Source organism: Podarcis bocagei (assembly GCF_964188305.1).
Source record: "Podarcis bocagei genome assembly, chromosome: 2".
Taxonomy (NCBI): domain Eukaryota; kingdom Metazoa; phylum Chordata; class Lepidosauria; order Squamata; family Lacertidae; genus Podarcis; species Podarcis bocagei.
Window position 1 is genome coordinate 2,154,904 of NC_138126.1, and position 21,335 is coordinate 2,176,238.

The 21,335-nt window shown below is 47.0% G+C and overlaps 4 protein-coding genes across 6 annotated transcripts in view; 3 read left to right on the plus strand and 1 right to left on the minus strand.

Annotated features, from left to right (window-relative positions):
- Window positions 1–17,946, plus strand: part of LOC308580947 (uncharacterized protein) — a 182,794-nt gene extending 164,848 nt beyond the window's left edge. The window contains exon 2 of the mRNA XM_081183286.1: window positions 15,908–17,946. Within this exon, the coding sequence (XP_081039412.1) occupies window positions 15,985–17,139 (1,155 nt within the window). The 5' untranslated portion in view covers window positions 15,908–15,984 and the 3' untranslated portion in view covers window positions 17,140–17,946. The remainder of the gene's footprint in view (window positions 1–15,907) is intronic.
- Window positions 1–17,946, plus strand: part of LOC308578706 (uncharacterized protein) — a 120,670-nt gene extending 102,724 nt beyond the window's left edge. The window contains exon 3 of the mRNA XM_081179173.1: window positions 17,479–17,946. The gene's annotated coding sequence lies outside the window, so the exon portion shown is untranslated. The remainder of the gene's footprint in view (window positions 1–17,478) is intronic.
- LOC308580498 (uncharacterized protein) overlaps window positions 1–21,335 on the minus strand; it is a 332,166-nt gene that overhangs the window by 216,980 nt on the left and 93,851 nt on the right. The window lies entirely within an intron of this gene.
- Window positions 1,586–21,335, plus strand: part of LOC308580705 (uncharacterized protein) — a 35,017-nt gene continuing 15,267 nt past the window's right edge. Inside the window, exons 1-3 of one of the 3 annotated variants that reach the window (XM_081182761.1) lie at window positions 1,586–3,441; window positions 3,526–3,587; window positions 4,046–7,416. In XM_081182761.1, coding sequence (XP_081038887.1) covers window positions 1,799–3,441; window positions 3,526–3,541 — 1,659 coding nt within the window. In that variant the 5' untranslated portion in view covers window positions 1,586–1,798 and the 3' untranslated portion in view covers window positions 3,542–3,587; window positions 4,046–7,416. Of the gene's footprint in view, window positions 3,442–3,525; window positions 7,417–21,335 lie in introns of those variants that run through there. The other 2 variants (XM_081182760.1, XM_081182762.1) reach the window with 2 other exon arrangements.

Genomic DNA, 21,335 nt, shown 5'->3' on the forward strand with positions numbered 1-21,335 from the left:
ATCCAGTTGATATTCTAGAATAAAGTGTGGCTAAGATTCTGAGTCACAATCATGGCTGAGAAATACAGCCAGGGAATATGAAACTGATTTGAAGATTGGTTTCTTCTTTACACATTATTATTATTATTATTATTATTATTATTATTATTATTATTATTATTATTATTATTATTATTATATTACATTCAGGAGGACACACCACGGGTTTCCTTCTTCTTTCTTTTCTTTCCAACAATCATAATTATAATTATAATTATAATTTATTATTTATACCCCGCCCATCTGGCTGGGCCTCCCCAGCCACTCTGGGTGGCTTCCATAGAAACCAAAAATACAGTAAAATATCACACGTTAAAAACTTCCCTGAACAGGGCTGCCTTAAGATGTCTTCTGAATGTCAGGTAGATGTTTATCGCTTTGACATCTGCTGGAAGGGCGTTCCACAGGGCGGGCGCCACTACCGAGAAGGCCCTCTGCCTGGTTCCCTGTAGCTTTGCTTCTCGCAATGAGGGAACCGCCAGAAGGCCCTCGGCGCTGGACCTCAGCGTCCGGGCAGAATGATGGGGGTGGAGACGTTCCTTCAGGTATACTGGACCGAGGCCGTTTAGGGCTTTAAAGGTCAGCACCAACACTTTGAATTGTGCTCGGAAACGTACTGGGAGCCAATGTAGGTCTTTCAAGACCGGTGTTATATGGTATTGGCGGCCGCTGCCAGTCACCAGTCTAGCTGCCGCATTCTGGATTAGTTGTAGTTTCCGAGTCACCTTCAAAGGTAGCCCCACGTAGAGCGCATTGCAGTAGTCCAAGCGGGAGATAACCAGAGCATGCACCACTCTGGCCAGTGTTATTCACCTTTAATACTCACCTATTTCAGTGTAACACATATTTTTATCTTGTGATATTCAGATGAAGAGAGGTATAACAATTTAATAAATAATTCCCAGTTGGAGCAGAGCTAGAATATCCGGAAGCCCTTGGCCACCCAGGGCAAAGGAGGAAGAACAGTGAGAGAGGCCTGGACAGGGAATCTCTGCTAAGACAAGCCAGTGTCAGGAGGCGGGTGCGAGACTCGGTGGCATATAATTATTATAAATCATAATTGGGGTGGGTGTCTCAATCTGGCCTTCCCAGCAGTCAGGCTCCAGCTGCTTTCCTTCTGCATCTCGAGCTCTCTCCATTCAAGAATGCAAGGCTGAGAGATGGAGGTCCCACCCCAAGAACATTCTCCAACTGAGCACTCCTTCAACCGACCACAAGCACCAAGCCTTGTCACTAGACTTATATATGGGTCTCCCAAAATGGTCAGTATGGACCTCCTGAGGCCAAAGGGACTGTGCAGGTGATGAATAAAGATCTAGAGGTCGAAGGGGACAAAATGTGGCCCAAGGGGTGGAGGATTATAGTGCAGCGGATGAAGAACTTCATGATGAACTTAGGACCCTGATGAATATTGGCCAGGTTCATGGAACATAGAGCAGCTCCCTTTCCTGTGATAAACCATTTTTTATCAAACGTAAAGCCCACAGTTAAACTGTATAATGCTGCTTCATTAATGCTTAATTAAAGGTTAGGAAAGGCTGATGATGCATTACCATTATTTAACATTATTTCATCTGTCTTTCCGAAAAATTTCATATGGAGGACAGGAAAGAATGTACGAGATGTCAAAATAAGAGCAGGTGCTAATTGATGTGTGTAATATTCCTTTGTTCTCTTCCTAGGTTTCCTTTCCCCCCGCTCCTCCCTGTTGAAAGAAGACAATGGAGAAGGCAGTCAAAATTCTGGAGGGCCATGTCCAATGGGAATAACAAAGAAACCATATAAATTCATGGATTGTGAAAAGAGAGAGGAGAAACAATTTGAAAGTATGGAGTGTGGGAAGAGTTTCACTGACAGTGGAACACTTGGAAAACATCAATGGACTCACACAGGGGAGAAACCATTTAAATGCATGGAGTGTGGAAAGAGCTTCAGTCAGAGTGGACACCTTAGAATTCATCAACGGAGTCACACGGGGGAGAAACCATTTAAATGCATGGAGTGTGGAAAGAGCTTCAGTCAGAGTGGAGACCTTAGAATTCATCAACGGAGTCACACTGGGGAGAAACCATTTCAATGCATGGAATGTGGAAAGAGCTTCACTGAGAATGGAAAACTTAGAATTCATCAACGGACTCACACGGGGGAGAAACCATTTGAATGCATGGAATGTGGAAAGAGTTTCACTCAGAGTGGATACCTTAGAATTCATCAACGGACTCACACGGGGGAGAAACCATTTAAATGCATGGAGTGTGGAAAGAGCTTCACTGAGTGTGGAAAACTTAGAATTCATCAACGGAGTCACACGGGGGAGAAACCATTTGAATGCATGGAGTGTGGAAAGAGCTTCAGTCAGAGTGGACACCTTAGAATTCATCAACGGAGTCACACAGGGGAGAAACCATTTGAATGCATGGAGTGTGGAAAGAGCTTCAGTCAGAGTGGACACCTTAGAATTCATCAACGGAGTCACACTGGGGAGAAACCATTTAAATGCATGGAGTGTGGGAAGAGCTTCAGTGAGAGTGGACACCTTAGAATTCATCAACGGAGTCACACAGGGGAGAAACGATTTAAATGCATGGAGTGTGGAAAGAGCTTCAGTGGGAGTGGACACCTTAGAATTCATCAACGGAGTCACACAGGGGAGAAACCATTTAAATGCATGGAGTGTGGAAAGAGCTTCAGTCGGAGTGGAGACCTTAGAATTCATCAACGGAGTCACACAGGGGAGAAATCATTTAAATGCATGGAGTGTGGAAAGAGCTTCAGTCAGAGTGGAAACCTTAGAATTCATCAACGGAGTCACACAGGGGAGAAATCATTTAAATGCATGGAGTGTGGAAAGAGCTTCAGTCAGAGTGGAAACCTTAGAATTCATCAACGGAGTCACACAGGGGAGAAATCATTTAAATGCATGGAATGTGGAAAGAGCTTCAGTCAGAGTGGATACCTTAGAATTCATCAACGGAGTCACACAGGGGAGAAACCATTTGAATGCATGGAATGTGGAAAGAGTTTCACTCAGAGTGGATACCTTAGAATTCATCAACGGACTCACACGGGGGAGAAGCCATTTAAATGCATGGAGTGTGGAAAGAGCTTCACTGAGAGTGGAAATCTTAGAATTCATCAACGGAGTCACACGGGGGACAAACCATTTGAATGCATGGAGTGTGGAAAGAGCTTCAGTCAGAGTGGACACCTTAGAATTCATCAACGGAGTCACACAGGGGAGAAACCATTTGAATGCATGGAGTGTGGAAAGAGCTTCAGTCAGAGTGGACACCTTAGAATTCATCAACGGAGTCACACAGGGGAGAAACCATTTAAATGCATGGAATGTGTAAAGAGCTTCACTACTAGTGGAAAGCTTAGAATTCATCAACGCACTCACAGGTGAGAAACCATTTAAATGCATGGAGTGTGGAAAGAGCTTCACTGAGAGTGGAACGCTTAGAAAGCATCAACGGACTCACACAGGGGAGAAACCATTTAAATGCATGGAGTTTGGAAAGAGCTTCAATAGAAGTGGACACCTTAGCAAACACCATTGAACTCACAGAGCGAAAACCACTTATATGGAGTGTAGATAGCTCTTCAATCCTTATGTTCTTACAAAACATCAATGAACTCACAAGGAGGAGAAGCTTTAAGAGTTGAAACCCAACAATCTACCAACAAACTGAAAAAGCAGAAATGATTTGAATGGAAGGAGTGTGGGAAGTTCTTCTATTACCTTATATGTATATAATTTTATATGCAATTTGTTTTTATATGGAATTTATTTACAAATTGCTACATACTTTCCAGATACACATTTATTTCATACTTGACTTCCTCTCCATGGTTTCACCATAGAATTTTTAAATTGCTGCATATTTCAGATATTTACACCTTACCTTTTCCACACTCTTCTCCAGCAAGTTTTCAACTATTGTTTTCCATTCAGCTCCTACTTGTGTTTGTACATGTTTACAAAAATTCTTTAAATATTCAACAAAAGGTTTCTACTCCTCCTTAATGTCTGTCTTGATCTCTTATTTTCATAGTTCAATTTGCCAATTTGACATATTCCATCACTTTTAACTGCCGCTCTCTTGATCAAGTGTAGCTATCTCTTGATTTTGCCATTTTTGTGCATAAAGTACTTTTGCTGCTGTCGTTCATCTGTCTTCATGGAACATTTAACCCAGTTATCCCTAAAAGAAATGGTTTCTTCAGGAGCATCACCCTAAGTAAAGTAATTTTCTCCCTAGTTATAATTCATCTGGTTGGCTGAAAGCCACAAAGATGTTTTCTTTTCCAACAAATCCTTATACATTTTCCAAACTCTCTATAAATTCTTCCTAATTACATAATTAATTACAAAAAAAAATTGGTATTTTGCCTTCTTTTGAGATACCTTTCTACAGTGTTCTGTCTTAGTCCAGTGATACTACTCCATTAAAATCGCCCATAATAATTATATTTCCATCATAAACCTGAGACATACTTTCATCCAATCTTTCTTTTTCCTCATTAGGTGCGTCAGCTCCTACCAATAATATTTTTTTCTCCTTGCACCATCACTTTCACTGCAATAATTTTTCACCTCTAAAGATCTGTTTAGAGTCCAGTTTGGAATTCATATATATATATATATATAGTACCACCCCTCTTTTCTTTGTTTTATATGAATTCCTGTCCTAGTCCTTTATTTACCAAGAATCATTTTTTGTTGTTGTTTCCTTGTGAAAATATGTGTAATTTTATATCATTTGGTTTTGTTGTTCAAACCATTCACATTCAATGAAAACAATTTTAAATCCATCATTGAATCCTTTAAACAGTTTTAAGTCCCCTTTCCCCTTATCAGCTATCTCCCTCCTCCAGCTCGTCTAGTTTGGATTTGATACCCCGCCTTTCACTCCCTTTAAGGAGTCTCAAAGCGGCTAACATTCTCCTTTCCCTTCCTCCCCCACAAGAAAAAAAAATTCCTTCCAGTAGCACCTTAAAGACCAACTAAGTTAGTTCGTGTGCATGCACACTTCTTCAGATACCTCAGAGATATCTGAAGAAGTGTGCATGCACACGAAAGCTCATACCAAGAACTAACTTAGTTGGTCTTTAAGGTGCTACTGGAAGGAATTTTTTTTGTTTTGACTATGGCAGACCAACACGGCTACCTATTTGTAACTCCCCCACAAGAAACCCTCTGTGAGGTGAGTGGGGCTGAGAGACTTCAGAGAAGTGTGACTGGCCCAAGGTCACCCAGCAGCTGCATGTGGAGGAGCGGAGACGCGAACCCGGTTCCCCAGATTACGAGACTCCCGTGCTTAACCACTACACCACACTGGCTCTCTGATGCATCCATCTCCCAGCTCTTTTTTAAAATATATTTTCTCTAGAATGCCTCTGCTTTTATTGGCCCTTGCCATCTTTGTTTCTTCCCTATGTACATAAAAAAATTCCCTTCCAGGAATTCGCAACTAAAGGGAATTGAATTCTTCTTGAGCGTATCAGCCAGAAACTTATAGCTGGTTCTTTTCTTCAGCAATTTTGAGCATTGTAATCAGTTTTTCTGGTAGTGTGTTTGGAGTTCTTCATCTTGAGTTTCATAAAATCAATCAAACTCCTGGTAGTTTATTTGCTTTTGCATAAGCTGATTTCACTCTGAAAGCAAGAATCTCCATCAAGTCATTTTTTTCTTTCTTTCTCCTCTTGTTTCTCCTTCTCTACTTTGGTTGAGGGTGTCTTCCTCGTCTGGCCCATAGTCAAGTTCTTGTTAACACCCAACATTTTTATAGCTTTCCACTTTAGGCAGAGTGCTCCGGTAACCCCAGAGCCTTGGGGGGGGGCTATACCCACACTCTCTCTCCCACCCCCATGGCACCTGTAGTAAAGTTAGTACTTTGGTCAAGCGGAGAGTGAGGCCTTGTGGGAAACCAGCAAGAATTATGGGAACTAGGTCCTGTTGCTTTAACCCATAGACCCGTTGGCTCCAAGGGCGTGAAAGGTTTACTATGGGAGAGGAATTCTCTGGATAATGTGAAGGGTTGACACCTGTGAGGGAAGTTATGTATATCCAGCCGGTGATGTTATCTCCCTGTTTTTTGCCCAAAGGAGGTGCATCTGCATAAGCTCCAAGAAAGGGAGGAAACAACTTTGATCTAGGCTCTGGAGCCTTAATTGGCCCAGCTGTCAGAAGTTAAAATTATTAGCCCACAAGCTGGTCATTGGAGAATTCAAATGTAACCAAGAGTGGTGATTGGGCCTGGGGGATCTGATTCCACATGCAAATTAGGGATAAAAGATCTTGAGAATGGCTGGAAGGCGCGCTCTGCAATCCGCAAAATCACCCGGCTGCTGATGTTCCACCTAAGCAGCCGTTCTTTTGTGATGAAGGTTTTCTAAGACCTCTGAATGCAGATCTCTGAAGGACTCTGAACTCTCCTATCTTTGCCTTAGAGTGTAGAAGTGAGTATTAGCTAGCTATATTTTGCAACGTTTTTCTTTTCTCTTTACTTGTAATCTACCAAAAGATGTGCCTGCTTTTTAGCATGTTCTTTATGTTTTAAAATAAATTTTAAGCAAGAAACTTTCTCTTGTATTGTGCGTGCCTATCCGGGGGAATAGCTAAATCCAACGCCTAGCTTCTTGGTTGCGCCTTACTAAAGAATTTCCGCCTGCAAGCTTGTGGAAGCAACTTGTAGTTTGGGGTTAACCAGTAACAAAGAAGCACAGCAGTCTCCCTTGAGCTGTGGCTTAAGGTAACCCTGGGACAAGGGAGCCTTACCAGTTCTGTTTCGTCCTGTTTCTGAAAAGGAAAAAGGGTCTGCCAGTGATACGGAAGGGGGGGCATGTCTTCTTTACCTTCTTCGCTACAATATATCCATTTATTCCCAATTGTCAATGTCAAAAGAGACTAAAATCTATAAAATTCATAGAAACTCAACGTGCTAATTTGCTCAATTTCTCTAGGACCCCATGACACCTCCCCTGTCCTCCATCATCCCTCAAGCAAGGTGTCAAGACCCTAATCCTGTCAAATCACTCTGCCAAATCTTTCCTCCGGGCAATGCCAGTACATGGATCATTGTCTTCTCATCACTGGTACTCAGGATGTGCTTATCTGCGCATATCTCCAGCTCTGCATATCCCCCCTCCCTCCTCCATATGTTAATCCATGTAACCCAACCTCTTCTTAAAGGATTCATGATATAATCTGTGTAACCCAACCTCTTCTTAATGTATTCATGATGTAACTGGGATGTATTTTGCACTGTATTCTGGGACATGGAGGGAAATCTCAAAAGTTCATGTCACCCCTTTCTCGCTGTTCAATCTCGCCTTGAACCTGTTGCGCAATAAACTTGGATCTTCTGCAGCTTGCTCCTGTCTCCGGCTGAGCTCATTTTCCTCCGAAGGGACCCGCGGACTTAGTCCGACGAGCTGGGTGGCAGAGCAGCCTCGCACCCAGATTTTGCCGTAACATCCAGCCTTGCTCCAGAAACCTGGTCTGGCCGGAGAGCAAAGACAGGTGAGGGAGGGGCTAATGTTTGGGGACCAGTTTACCACAGGACCTGATCTGCTGCGGAGGGTGCATGGCAGGCGACTGAACTCTGATGCGACAACCTGGAAGTCCCAGAGCGGTGCATCAGTTAGAATGGGATGCTTAAGAAACCTCTACAGATTCTCAAAGGGGAGAAGAAAGCATTTAGATGTATGGAGTGCTTGACGTATTTCTCTGAGTTCACTTTCCTTCCCATCAATGAACTCAGATAATGGGAAATCAGTCTTAAATGCATGGAGTGCATGTGAAGTTCTGGTATTTGTATATAAAGTTGTATAGACAGGTCTTTAAAGAAATGAAGGTCATGTCTCACAAGTATAATAGCAGATGTAATATAATGTTAGATAGGGAGGGGGAGAATCTGGAGTGCTGGGGTGAGTGATGATGGGCTGAGAGCCAGCTGATTTTGGGGCCTTGGTGGAGAGAGTTGGAAATGTTGGTGTTAGGAGTTGTGGTGGTAGTTTGGGAGCAGGGTTGGTGGGATTAGCATTATAGGAACAGCATCATAACTCCCATTGATGGAACAACAAAGACACCAAAAGACGAAAAGCATCTTGTACATTTTGATGCTATGGCCTGTCGGCTACACAAATAAAGTCTATTCATTCATTCATCTTATACATAGACTGAAAGGGCTTAAGCTCAGTGAGAAAGAGGAGGACTGGTTTGAGAAGATACTGAATTATTTGGGTAGGTTTGAACAATTTGAGGCAATTAAAATGTTTAAAGTTAAATAAACCTTGTGGAGGGAGGAGCGTTAAGGTACAGTGGTGCCCCGCAAGACGAATGCCTCGCAAGACGGAAAACTCGCTAGACGAATTTCCTATGGGCTTGCTTTGCAAGACGAAAATGTATTGCGAGTTCCTGCGGGGTTTTTTTCCTCCCCCCCCTTTTCTAAGCCGCTAAGCCGCTTATCCGCTAAGCCGCTAAAAGCTGCTAAGTCGCTAATAGCGCTAATCCGCTAAGCCGTCAATGGGCTTGCTTCGCAAGACGAAAAAACCGCAAGACGGAGAGAATCACAGAACAGATTCTTTTCGTCTTGCGAGGCACCACTGTATATAGAATTGTACATATGTTATTATTGAATATTATTGAATATGTATATTATTGAATATTGTATAGGTAAAGGTAAAGGTACCCCTGCCCGTACAGGCCAGTCTTGACAGACTCTGGGGTTGTGCGCCCATCTCACTTAAGAGGCCAGGGGCCAGCGCTGTCCGGAGACACTTCCGGGTCACGTGGCCAGCGTGACATTGCTGCTCTGGCGAGCCAGAGCCGCACACGGAAACGCCATTTACCTTCCTGCTAGTAAGCGGTCCCTATTTATCTACTTGCACTCGAAGGTGCTTTCGAACTGCTAGGTTGGCAGGCGCTGGGACCGAGCAACGGGAGCGCACCCCGCCGCGGGGATTCGAACCGCCGACCTTTCGATCGGCAAGCCCTAGGCGCTGAGGCTTTTACCCACAGCGCCACCCACGTCCCAAATATTGTATACCCAATGTATTTTTTATTAATCTTGGCAGCCACTTTATCTTGGCAGCCACTGATGTAACGACTTCGTATTTAGCTATTCCATCTCTTTCCATTTGCCAGAGGGGTTTATATCTTGTAACTTTCTGTGTGGAATATCTTTTAAGGTTGGTATTTCCCTTCCTGTTGTAATCTATTATTTCCGGTATTCCCCACCCCAACCCCACTCCGATAACTTGATTCTTGCTGTGCAATCGACTCTCCCATCTTTCATTGGCATTTTGCCCTTTCCCAGTAGTGATGTATGGAAGTGAGAGGTGGACTGTAAAGAAGGCTGATTGCTGAAGAATTGATGCTTTTGAATTATGGTGCTGGAGGAAACTCCAGCACCATAATTGGACAATGTTCTCGAAGCTACCAGCATGAGTTTGACTAAAGTGCGGGAGGCAGTGGAAGACGGGAGTGCCTGGCGTGCTCTGGTCCAGGGGGTCACGAAGAGGCGGACACGACTAAACGACTAAACCACAACAACAAGGGCTGACTTCCAGCTTTCCATTACTAATTACCATCCATTAATAATTATTTTCCATTAGGAATTATTTTTCTTGAGTGAAGGATTGCCACATCATAAAACAATGTAGTGCATGTATAGAGAAAGAACAAAGGCTGTTAGGATTTCATGCTCCCCAGTGCTGATTTTATGTTTGTTATATATTTCACACGCCTGTCTGAGTGGAGCGTGAGAAAGGAAGACTGTATTATCTCCCTTCCGGTGTGAGACTGTGAAACTACTTTCACTTTTATGTCGTTCTGTTTTGTTGTTGGAGCTGATGAGAATGGATGCCATTATGCATATGTATGTAAATGTTATGTAAATAAATAGTAGTTTAGAACTAGGGTGCTTCTTTCTTCTGCTGTGTTAAGCCAGAAGGCTAGTGTGCACAAATCAAGATGGTTTATGTCGCTGGAGAAGGGGATGCCTTTTCCAGAGCTATGCTCACCGGAGGACGCTCGCTCGGAGGGAGATCCGGAAGGGGGGCTGCAGGTAGGCCAGAGCGTTTCCCAACAAAGGCTTCCCTTCACTCACCTTCCAATCCGGCCAGACAGGAAGGACTGGCCTCCTAGCTGCGAATCTTGCATGAAGGGGGAAGGTGGCAGAGCAGAGAGTGGGCAGTGCCAGAGGGAGAGGCCCAAAGTCTCTGCCTCCTCCACATCTCCCAGGGGTTTAGCCTGTATCTGGACTGCACCACTTCAGCCTGCAAGGAAGACCCTCTTTTCTGGGACACATGGATTCCACCACTTGGGGAAGCAGACCAAGTCAGGGGGGAGGAGATGTCCAGCCAGGACCCTCCTCCCTTGGGAGAAGGAGGGCACTGGGGAGCAGTCCATCCTGCCAGCTGCCTCCCCTGCAGTCTGAGGCGGGGCAGATCCTGCCCAGCCATAGATCCACCACTCGGGAGGAGTGCAACTTGCGCTATTGATGCTCCCCTGAGATTTCCTGTAACAGGAATAGCATCTCCGATGGGGCACGTCCTTGCATTACAAAATGAGTAACAGAATGAACTTCAACAGGGACAAATGTCAGGCCCTGCAGTTAGGCAGGAAGACCCACCTGCACAAATAGAGGATGGGGGACACCTGGCTGACTAGCAGTACATGTGAGAAGGATCCAGGGGTCTCGGTGGACCACTAGCTTAACCTGAGTCCGCAGGGTGATGCAGCAACAAAGAAAGATTATTCTAGGCTGTAGGGTAGGACTCGAACCCAGGGCCTCAAGCTGCAAGAAAGGCGATTCTGACGAAACCTTTGCCAGCAAGAGCTGTTTGGCAGGGGAAGAGACTCCCAGGAGAGGGGCTGATGCTCTGGCTCTGTCTTCAAAGGGGGAGAGGAAGGGGGGAGCCCTGGATCTGGAGAGGAGGGGCGGCGGAAGAGCGCTTTGCTACGAAGGGGGGGGAAACCTTTGCATTTCCATCTTGCCTTTGAACCAAAGCTCTCCTGCCAGCAGCTCACACAAAATCAGCGGATCTATATATATCTATATCTATATCTATCTATCTATCTATCTATCTATCTATCTATCATCTATCTATCTATCTATATATATATATATAATGGCGAGGGAGAGCAGCATTTAGGGTGGTCCTAAGTTACTGCTCCGAGTCCCCAAAGGGCGCAGCAACTCCGGTCTACTTTGCGGGGCTGTTGTAACGGGGACCCCCTGCGCCCCGGCCCTGCCTCCCCCCCACCCCGTCGGGAAATGGGGGTGAGACTGACCGGACCCCCCCCTCTCCCGGCAAGGGATTAAAAGAGATGAAGGGGGGACTTTTTCCCAGTGGGGGGGGGGTCTCCTTCCCTGCCGCCTCCGGGGATCGAACCCGGGACTTTCTCAGGAGAGAATCAGGAAAACGGAGCTGGTTTGGGAGCAGGAGAATTGGTGTCTTGGGGAGGGAGGGGCCACTCATTCCTCCCCCCCCGTCAGTGAGCTCCGCTTCCTAGGGAGGCAGGGAGGGAGGGGGCCAAGGGGGGAGGGGAGGGGCCTGATCCACCTTCCCGGAAGAGGAGCAGCTCTGCGGAGGAGGAGGGCAAAGAGGTGCGATATATATCTATATATTGGGGGGGGGAGAAGGAGGCGCTTTTCCTCCCCCTGAATCTGCAAACAGGGCAGCTGGGAAGGGGGGACAGGATTTGGGGCGGGGGGGTGAAATCTGGGGCGGATCTGGGGATCCGGCGAGCGGGGGAGGGGCTGGTTTTGGAGAAAGGAGCCCCTCCCCCCGAGGGGGCGCCTCCTTGGAGACCCCCAGCCCTTAGTCTTGCGGGGAAGGAAATGGGAATAGCAGAGAGAGCAGGGGAGGGGGGAGAGGAGATGCTCAGCCCCCCCCCCGGGAAGGACAAGGGAGGCCCCCCCCCGGGCTGGGACTTGAACCCAGGCCCCAGTTCCGGCTCCCCCTCGGCAGGAATCCCTGGGGCGCCGCCATCCTGGCTTGGTGAGTCCCCTTTGGGGGGAGACTGGGGAGTCCATGGAAGGGTTAATGGGGGCGAGAGAGGCCTGGATGGAGACCCCCCCCCCGTCTCCCTCCTGGGATGGGGAGAGATTTGGCAGGAAGGCTGAGCCGGCCAGGGGGGCCTTTGGGGAAAGGGGACCCTGGGGGGGGGCGGAGGGAAGGGAAGCATCCCTGGGGGAGGGATCGAAGCCATCTTGGAGAAAGAGAGAGGGGCTGGGGGGGGGGCCGCCTGCCTTGACTTCTCCCTCCTGCCCAGGAATCTGCCTTGACTCCGTGTAGACCAGGGAGAGATCCCTGAGCAGGAGCCCCGATCCAGCCACCCTCTCCTCCCCTGAAGCTCAGTCCTTGCCCTGCCTTAAGTCCCAGATCAGGAGCTGCAGGGGGCGCTGGGGGCTGTTAGAGCGAGTCCAACCATGGGGGGGGGAGAGGAAAGGGAGGAAGCCCCCTTTATTATCCCCCCCCCCTTTGAGGCTTCGCTCTTGGCAACTCCAGTCTCTCCCTCATGCCTGGGTTTCTGTGCAGAAGCATCTAAAGGGCTCCCCCCCCCCCAGAGACACCTGGGCCCAACTCCTCCTCTCCATCCACCAGGTTTCTATTATTCCCACTATATCAGTTCTCTTAAATCTGTGGGATTTAAGGGATGGGGAAGATTGCTATGGGTTCCTGTGTCCCCCCCCCCCTTTATTTTTATTAAACCTATTAGTCTCTTTCTCTTGCCCAGGGCAGTCCAAAGGGACTTACAACCTGTTGTTGTTGTTGTTGTTGTTATGTTCCACGGTGACACTCCAAGGCCTTCTTTGTCGTGTTTCCTGTATTTGGGGCGGCAGAGAGAAGGCTGTTCTCAGGGCCTGCTCCCCCACTAGGGAAACTGAGGCAGTCCCCTCAGGCAGCAGATGCAAGGAGGGGAGGGAGCGGAGTCCCATTTGGCCAGCCCTGATTTAACCCTCTATCCTCTCATCCAGTGGAAGGAGCTGTCCCATTGCCAGTGTTTTAGACACAATGCAGCCGCCTCGGGAAGTCAGTGGTGCCGGATGATTTGGGAATGTGTGCAGTTGGTTGGACTGTATCAGGAAGATGTTGGAGATCACGGAGAAAGGAGAAATGAAAGCGTTTTCAGAGGAGGGGGAAGAAGGGGAAAGTGTGTCCCCCCAGATAAGACTCCCATCCTCCCTGGCCATGGGCCATCCTTGCTTGGGCAGGTGGTACTTTGAGTCCAACCACGTCTGGAGGGCCAGAGATGCCTCAACTCAGCATAGAAGGTTCCTCTAGGGCTCAGTGTTACTTGGGAGTTGGTGGAACTGGATCTTAAGGGTTCTTGAGACATTTCTGAGGGATTGTGATTGGTATCCAGACCCTAACACTATAAATCCAAGGTGTCCAACCTGAGCAGTTTATCAACCCTGCTGGCTGCTGGGGAAGACCTTCTGAAGGAAATTATTTGCCCCCAAAGTTAATTCCTTCCTTCCTCCGCTGCTGCTGCTGCCCACACTAAAGGAATGTCTGGATGAAATCCCAAGAATGTCTGACTCCCATTTCAAAGAGATCCATTTGATATTCTAGAAAAAAGTGTGCCTAAGATTCTGAGTCACAATCATGGCAGAGAAATACAGCCAGGGAATATGAAACTGATCTGAAGATTGGTCTCTTCTTTACACTTTTTGTTGTTGTTGTTGTTGTTGTTGTTGTTGTTGTTGTTGTTGTTGTTATATTACATTCAGGAGGACACACCACGGGTTTCATCTTCTTTCTTTTCTTTCCCACAATGGGTATTATTAACCTTTAATACTCACCTTTTTCAGTGTCACACATATTTTTATCTTGTGATCTTCAGATGAAGAGAGGTATAACAGTTTAATAAATAATTCCCAGTTGGAGCAGAGCTAGAATATCCAGAAGCCCTTGGCCACCCAGGGCAGAGGAGGAAGAACAGTGAGAGAGGCCTGGACAGGGAATCTCCTCTAAGATAGGCCAGTGTCAGGAGGCGGATGCGAGACCTGGCAGCATATAATTATTATAAATCATAATAGGGGTGGGTGTCTCAATCTGGCCTTCCCAGCAGTCAGGCTCCAGCTGCTTTCCTTCTGCATCTCCAGCTCTCTCCATTCAAGAATGCAAGACTGAGAGATGGAGGTCCAACCCCAAGAACATTCTCCAACTGAGCACTCCTTCAACCGACCACAAGCACCAAGCCTTGTCACTAGACTTATATATGGGTCTCCCAAAATGGTCAGTATGGACCTCCTGAGGCCAAAGGGACTGTGCAGGTGATGAATAAAGATCTAGAGGTTGAAGGGGACAAAATGTGGCCCAAGGGGTGGAGGATTATAGTGCAGCGGATGAAGAACTTCATGATGAACTTAGGACCCTGAGGAATATTGGCCAGGTTCATGGAACATAGAGCAGCTCCCTTTCCTGTGAGAAACCACTTTTCATAAAACGTAAACAGCACAGTTCAACCGTATTCTAAGATAATTCTGCTTCATTAATGCTTAATTAAGGGTTAGGAAAGGCTGATGATGCATTACCATTATTTTACTGTATTTTTCGCACCATAGGACACAGTTTTTCCCTCCTAAAAACCAAGGGAAAATGTGAGTGCGTCCTATGGAGTGAATGCAGGGGGGAGGCAGGCGGGGAAAGCCCCCAAGAGCCGCACACAAGCTTTGTGCGCTCTTGCGGGCTTTTCCCCAGGAGGGAGAAGGGACTGACTGGCCGCATAGTCCCTTCTCCCTCCTCGGGGAAAAGCCCCCAAGAGCGGCGCGGCTCCTGCAGGCTTTTCTACGAGCTGGGGGAATCCCCCCACCTCCCAGAAAAGCCAGGAGAAGCCGCGCAGCCCTTTAAAGAGTGTGCGGCTTCTGCGGGAGGTGGGGGAAGCTGCAGCAGATTCCCTCCTCCGTGATTGCTTTGAAGCAGGAAAGTGGGAGGGGAGCCGCTTACACTCATGTAAGCGGCTCCTCTCCCACTTTCCTGCTTCAAAGCAACTACGGAGGAGGGAAGGAAGGGGACCATGGATCCTCCGCTGCTGGCGGCTGCAGAGGATTCCCTCCTCCGTGACTGCTTTGAAGCAGGAAAGTGGGAGGGGAGCAGCTTACACTCGTGTAAGCAGCTCCTCTCCCACTTTCCTGCTTCAAAGCAACTACGGAGGAGGGAAGGAAGGAAGGGGACCATGGATCCTCCGCTGCTCGAGGCTGCAGCGGATTCCCTCTGTGACTGCTTTGAAGCAGGAAAGTGGGAGGGGAGCAGCTTACACTTGTGTAAGCAGCTCCTCTCCCACTTTCCTGCTTCAAAGTGGAGGGAATCCACTGCAGTTGCGAGCAGAGGATCCATGGCTCTGCTTCCTTCCCTCGAAGCAGGGTGCGGGGGTGCAGGGGGAAAAGAGGGCAGGAAATAGATGCCGGGCAGGAAGACACAACCGCACTTTGACCACTGAAAGTCCACCCCAGCCTCCCCAGATTTCCACTGAGACGGCCAGGCTAATCTCGATGGCCATAAGTCAGGCTTAGCATTATTAACTGGGCTTAGATAAGCCATGGTTCCCCTTCCTACCCTCCTCTGAGGCTCAGTTTAAAGCAGCAAAGCGGACAGGAGCCGTCCGCTTTGCTCCTTTAAATAGTTTAGTGCAACATTTGATTCAGAATATTTTTTCCCGTATTTTCCTCCTCTAAAAACTAGGTGCGCCCTATGGTCAGGTGCGTCCTATGGAGCGGAAAATACGGTACATTATTTCATTTGCCTATGCTAAAAGCTTGGAACATATGGAGGACAGGAGAGATTGTACAAGATGTTAAAATAAGAGCAGGTAATTGATGTGTGTAATATTCCTTTGTTCTCTTCCTAGGTTTCCTTTCCCCCCGCTCCTCCCTGTTGAAAGAAGGCAATGGAGAAGGCAGTCAAAATTCTGGAGGGCCATGTCAAATGGGAATAAAGAAGAAACCATATAAATTCATGGAATGTGAAAAGAGAGAGGAGAAACAGTTTGAAAGTATGGAGTGTGGGAAGAGCTTCACTGACAGTGGAACACTTGGAAAACATCAACGGACTCACACAGGAGAGAAACCATTTAAATGCATGGAGTGTGGAAAAAGCTTTGGTTGGAGTTCAAACCTTCGTATACATAAACACACTCACACAGGGGAGAAACCATATAAATGTTACGAGTGTGGAAAGAGCTTCAGTCAGAAGGGAAGCCTTAGAATCCATCAACGGACTCACACGGGGGAGAAACCATATAAATGTTACGAGTGTGGAAAGAGCTTCAGTCAGATTGGACACCTTAGAAACCATCAACGAACCCACACAGGGGAAAAACCATATAAATGTATGGAGTGTGGAAAGAACTTCACCGATGGTGGAACATTTAGAAAACATCAACAGACACACACGGGCGAGAAACCATTCAAATGCATGGAATGTGTAAAGAGCTTCAGTCAGAGGAGAAGCCTTAGAATCCATCAACGGATTCACACAGGGGAGAAACCATTTAAATGTTTGGAGTGTGGAAAGAGTTTCAGTACGAATAGAAGACTGAATATTCATCATAAAACTCACACTGGGGAAAAACCATTTGAATGTATGCTGTGTGATAAGAGCTTCACTGTTAGTAGAACACTTAGAATTCATCATCGAACTCACACAGGGGAAAAACCATATAAATGTATGGATTGTGGAAAGAGCTTCAGTTGTAGTGGAGCAGTAAGAAAACATCAACGGACTCACACAGGGGAGAAACCTTTTAAGTGCATGGAGTGTGGAAAGAGCTTCACTTGTAGTGGAGCAGTAAGAAGACATCAATGGACTCACTCAGGGGAGAAACCATTCAAATGCATGGAATGTGGAAAGAGCTTCACTCGGAGTGGAAACCTGAATTTACATCACCAAATTCACACTGGGGAGAAACCATTTAAATGCACTGAGTGCGGAAAGAGCTTCAATCACAGTGGAACACTTAGACAACATCAATGGACTCACACAGGGGAGAAACCATTTAAATGTAAGGAGTGTGGAAAGGGCTTCACCAATGTTGGAAATGTTAGAAGACATCAACAGACTCACTCGGGGACAAGCAAATAATTGTATGGAGTATGGAAAGAGCTTCAATAGAAGTGGAAACCTTAGTAAACCTCAGCGAACTGAAAAAGGGAAAACCACTTACGTATATGGAGTGTACATAGAGCTTCATTCCTGATGTTCTTAGAAAACATCAATGGACTCGCAAGGAGGAAAAGCTTTAAGAGTTGAAACCCTACAATCCACAAACACAAAATCATAAATGGATTGAATGGAAGGAGTGTGGGAAGTGTTTCAATTGCTTTATATATAGATAATTTTATTCATACAGTGGTACTTCGGGTTACATATGCTTCAGGTTACATACACTTCAGGTTAAAGACTCCACTAACCCAGAAATAGTGCTTCAGGCTAAGAACTTTGCTTCAGGATGAGAAAAGAAATTGTACTCTGGCGGTGCAGCGGCAGCAGGAGGCCCCATTAGCTAAAGTGGTGCTTCAGGTTAAGAACAGTTTCAGGTTAAGAACGGACCTCCGGAATGAAATAAGTACTTAACCTGAGGTACCACTGTATATAATTTTATTTACAAATTGCTTCCCGGTTCACTTCCCGGTTGTTGGCGTTTGAAAGCCCCAAACATTCAACTTCCGAAGCGTTCAACAACCGAGATTCCACTGGGTATCCATCAATTGTCTGTTGTCCAACAATATCCATTCTTTTAACCAACACAAAGAGGCTGCTTCATAGTAGAAAATCTAGCAGTGCGTAGCCACCTCTATTTTTAGTATCTATCAAATTTTATACTTTGTTCTTGGTGTTTCCCCCCTGCCAGAGTAATCCTGAAATATATCTTTGCCATTTGTTAAAGAAGCTTGTATTATTTATTGTTGGTATCATTTACAGTGGTACCTCGCAAGATGAATGCCTCGCAAGACGGAAAACTCGCAAGACGAAAGGGTTTTCCGTTTTTCGAGGTGCTTCGCCAGACGAATTTCCCTATGGGCTTGCTTCGCAATAAGAAAGCCCATAGGGAAATCTCCGGGGACCTCTTTTAAAATGCTGGCGGTCAGGAGCAAAGACTTTCGCCCACCACCGGCCTTCAGAAGAGGTCCTGGACCTCTTCTGAAGGCCGGCGGGGGGCAAAAGTCTTTGCTCCCGACCGCCTGCCTTCCCGGGATAGCGGAGAAGCGCAGCGCATTTCTCCGCTATCCCGATGGCTTTTGAAGGCAGGCGGGGGGGGGGGGAGCAAAGACTTTCACCCACCGCCGGCCTTCAGAAGAGGTGACAAGCTGAAAATGCAGAGTTATGAGAAGCTTAAAGGGAAGGTGCGAGACTGGTTACACTACTTTCAAATAAGAGAGGTTTATAATCAGGATAAAAAATTGGTTTCCAGGTGGGAAAATCAAAGTTGGAAACAGAATTGTTAGAACCCAATGCTAAGATATTATCAAGAATGTATAATTTGCTGTTGAAATAGAGTACTGAGGAAGAAACGGTAAAATCTGCTATGATTAAATGGGCACAAGATATAGGACATAATATTATGTTTGCTGACTGGGAGCAGTTGTGGACCACTGGGATTAAATTTACGGCATGTAATGCCTTGAGAGAGAATATTATGAAAATGATGTACAGGTGGTACATGACCCCAGTCAAGCTAGCAAAAATTTATCATTTGCCCGACAACAAATGTTGGAAATGTAAAGAAATTGAAGGCACATTCTTTCACCTTTGGTGGACGTGCCCGAGGATTAAGGCTTTCTGGGAAATGATTTATAATGAAATGAAAAAGGTACTTAGATGCACTTTCATGAAGAAACCAGAGGCCTTTCTCCTGGGTATAGTTGGCCAATTGGTGTCAAAGAAGGATAGAACTTTCTTTATGTATGCTACAGCAGCAGCAAGAATACTCATCACAAAGCATTGGAAGATACAAGACCTACCCACCTTGGAAGAATGGCAGATGCAAGTAATTGATTACATGGAAATGGCAGAGATGACTGGCAGAATCCAAGACCAGGGAGAAGAGTCGGTGGAAGAAGATTGGATGAAATTTAAAATCTACTTACAGAAATATTGCAAAATGTATGAATGCTGAGGACATTGAAATGAAATGAAGGGGCTCTAGTAACAAGATGATAAAAATTAGAAATTATAAATTTGGAATTTAATATAAGTAAAGATAAAGTAATAGGATATGAATTTGCTGAATTAACTGCGAAAAAGGGATACAAAAAAGGGAGGTGTGAGGAAGTCGGGGAAAATAAGGTACTAAAGATAAGAAAATAGAAAAGAGTGATATGTGGTTGCTTTTTATTGTTAAACTTAATAAAATATTATTTTTAAAAAAACAAACAGAAGAGGTCCTGGACCTTTTCAGAAGGCCAGCGGGGGGCGAAAGTCTTTGCTTTCCCCCCCCCCCCCGCCTGCCTTCCCGGGACAGCGGAGACTTCTTAAAATGCTGGCAGCATTTTAAAAGCCCCCATATTTCCAAATGCTTTTTAACATCTTTTGATACTTTAACGTAATTGGAATATGTTGTAATTCAGTGTTTTTCAAATAAACCCTTATTTAGTCTCCATCTATGCAATGAACTCTTTTCACCCCTCATTATCATCCATGTTGAGTTTTGATCTGATATAGTTCTTGGCTGGATCTCTACAGTCTTTAATCCTGTAGGCAGTTCCTTCAATATCCAGATCATGTTTCTTCTTCCCGCAGAATCCTTTGAATCAGAAGAACATGTTTACTCTTGTTCTAATGGGGGTCTGAATCTCCAAGCATCTGGGTTGGCAAACTAAGGCCTGTGGGCCGGATCAGGCGCAATTGCCTTCTAGATCCGGCCTGCGGACGGTCCGGGAATCGCCACGTGGATTGCCAGCACGCACGTTCTTTCCCTCTCCCTCACACGGCAGCGCTTTTCTCCTCAGGGACGAGCAATCTTGTCCCACACCGGGCGCCATCAATGGGGGGAGTCGGCTCACCCGCCTGCCTGCCTCAGAAGGGTGGCGCTGGGAAGGGGGGGTGACGCTGGCTGCCGGCTGCTGCTGCATTTTCCTCTTGCTCCTCCTCCCTCTCCCTCAGTCCGCCCTTCCTTCCTTTTCTGCGCACCTTCTGGCCAAACACGCATACAAGGTACAAGCGGACAAACACAGAAGGGTTGGCGAAGAGATCCATGTGGGAGACTGGCTCTGGTTAGCAGCCCACGCAGTGCCGGCCAGGTCGTTGGCGAAGAAGAAACTAGGGCATAAGCAACTGGGGCCCTACCAAGTTGAAGAGCAGGTCAACCCGGTGGCTTTCAGGCTGGCGCTTCCGGAGGGTTCCAGGATGCATCCGGTGTTCCACAGATCGGTGCTCACTCCCTACAAAGCACCTCACAGGTTTCAGGAACCAGGAACGGCACCGAGTCCGCTCAGAGAGAGAACCGGGCAAGCGGGAGTGGCACAGGAGGAGCGCATCAACGAAGTCACGGAGATTTTGGACTCCAGATGGGGGGAAGAGGGGGTAGAATACCTTCTCGCCAAGGAGGGCACCCCGGCCAGTGCCAACAGCTGGGTGCCGGGCTACGCTTTAGACGAACCTCTGCTCAAAGAAGAGTTTCATGCCCTCTTCCCACATAGGCCAATGCCAGCAGACTTTTTCGACGACTGGCTTTTCACGCCCACGCTTTCAGCCAGCACGTTCCGGGGGTTCGACTCGGACGAGGAACCGACACGAGACGCCTGTTCCCCGGAGGGGTCACCCTCGGGATCTGCTTCAGAACCCTCGTATTGGTGGGATGATTGACCAGAGGAGCAGTTCCGCAGAAAGTGGCTGGAGGGTCCAGGACGAGCAACGTCTCCAGAAGGAAGCGAGGGAGAGACGGACATGGACGTTTTCGGGGACGACCCGGGTTTCGAGCACGGCGGCACAGAGATGGAAGCGGAGGTGACCGTCGTCGACGAGAGCAGGGAGGAAGAACCGGAAGATTTCAGATGGAGGCCCGCCACGGGAAGCGAACTGTATCCGACATTCATCCCCCTGACACGGCAGCACCCAGATCCCGCACCGGAAGGAGGGGAGGGGGGAAGAGGGGGCTTCGAGGGGGGATGGATGTCAGGGGTTCAGGAGCAGAGGCAAGGGCAAGGGAGGAAACAGAGAGCGAGGGGGAGGAGGCAGAAGAAAAGATGAGTGATGACGACGACCCGAGATCTCCGAGTCTTTCCAGTGAATCAGAAGATTCACAGAAAGGAGCACCAGTGGCCAGGGCAAGGGGGGAG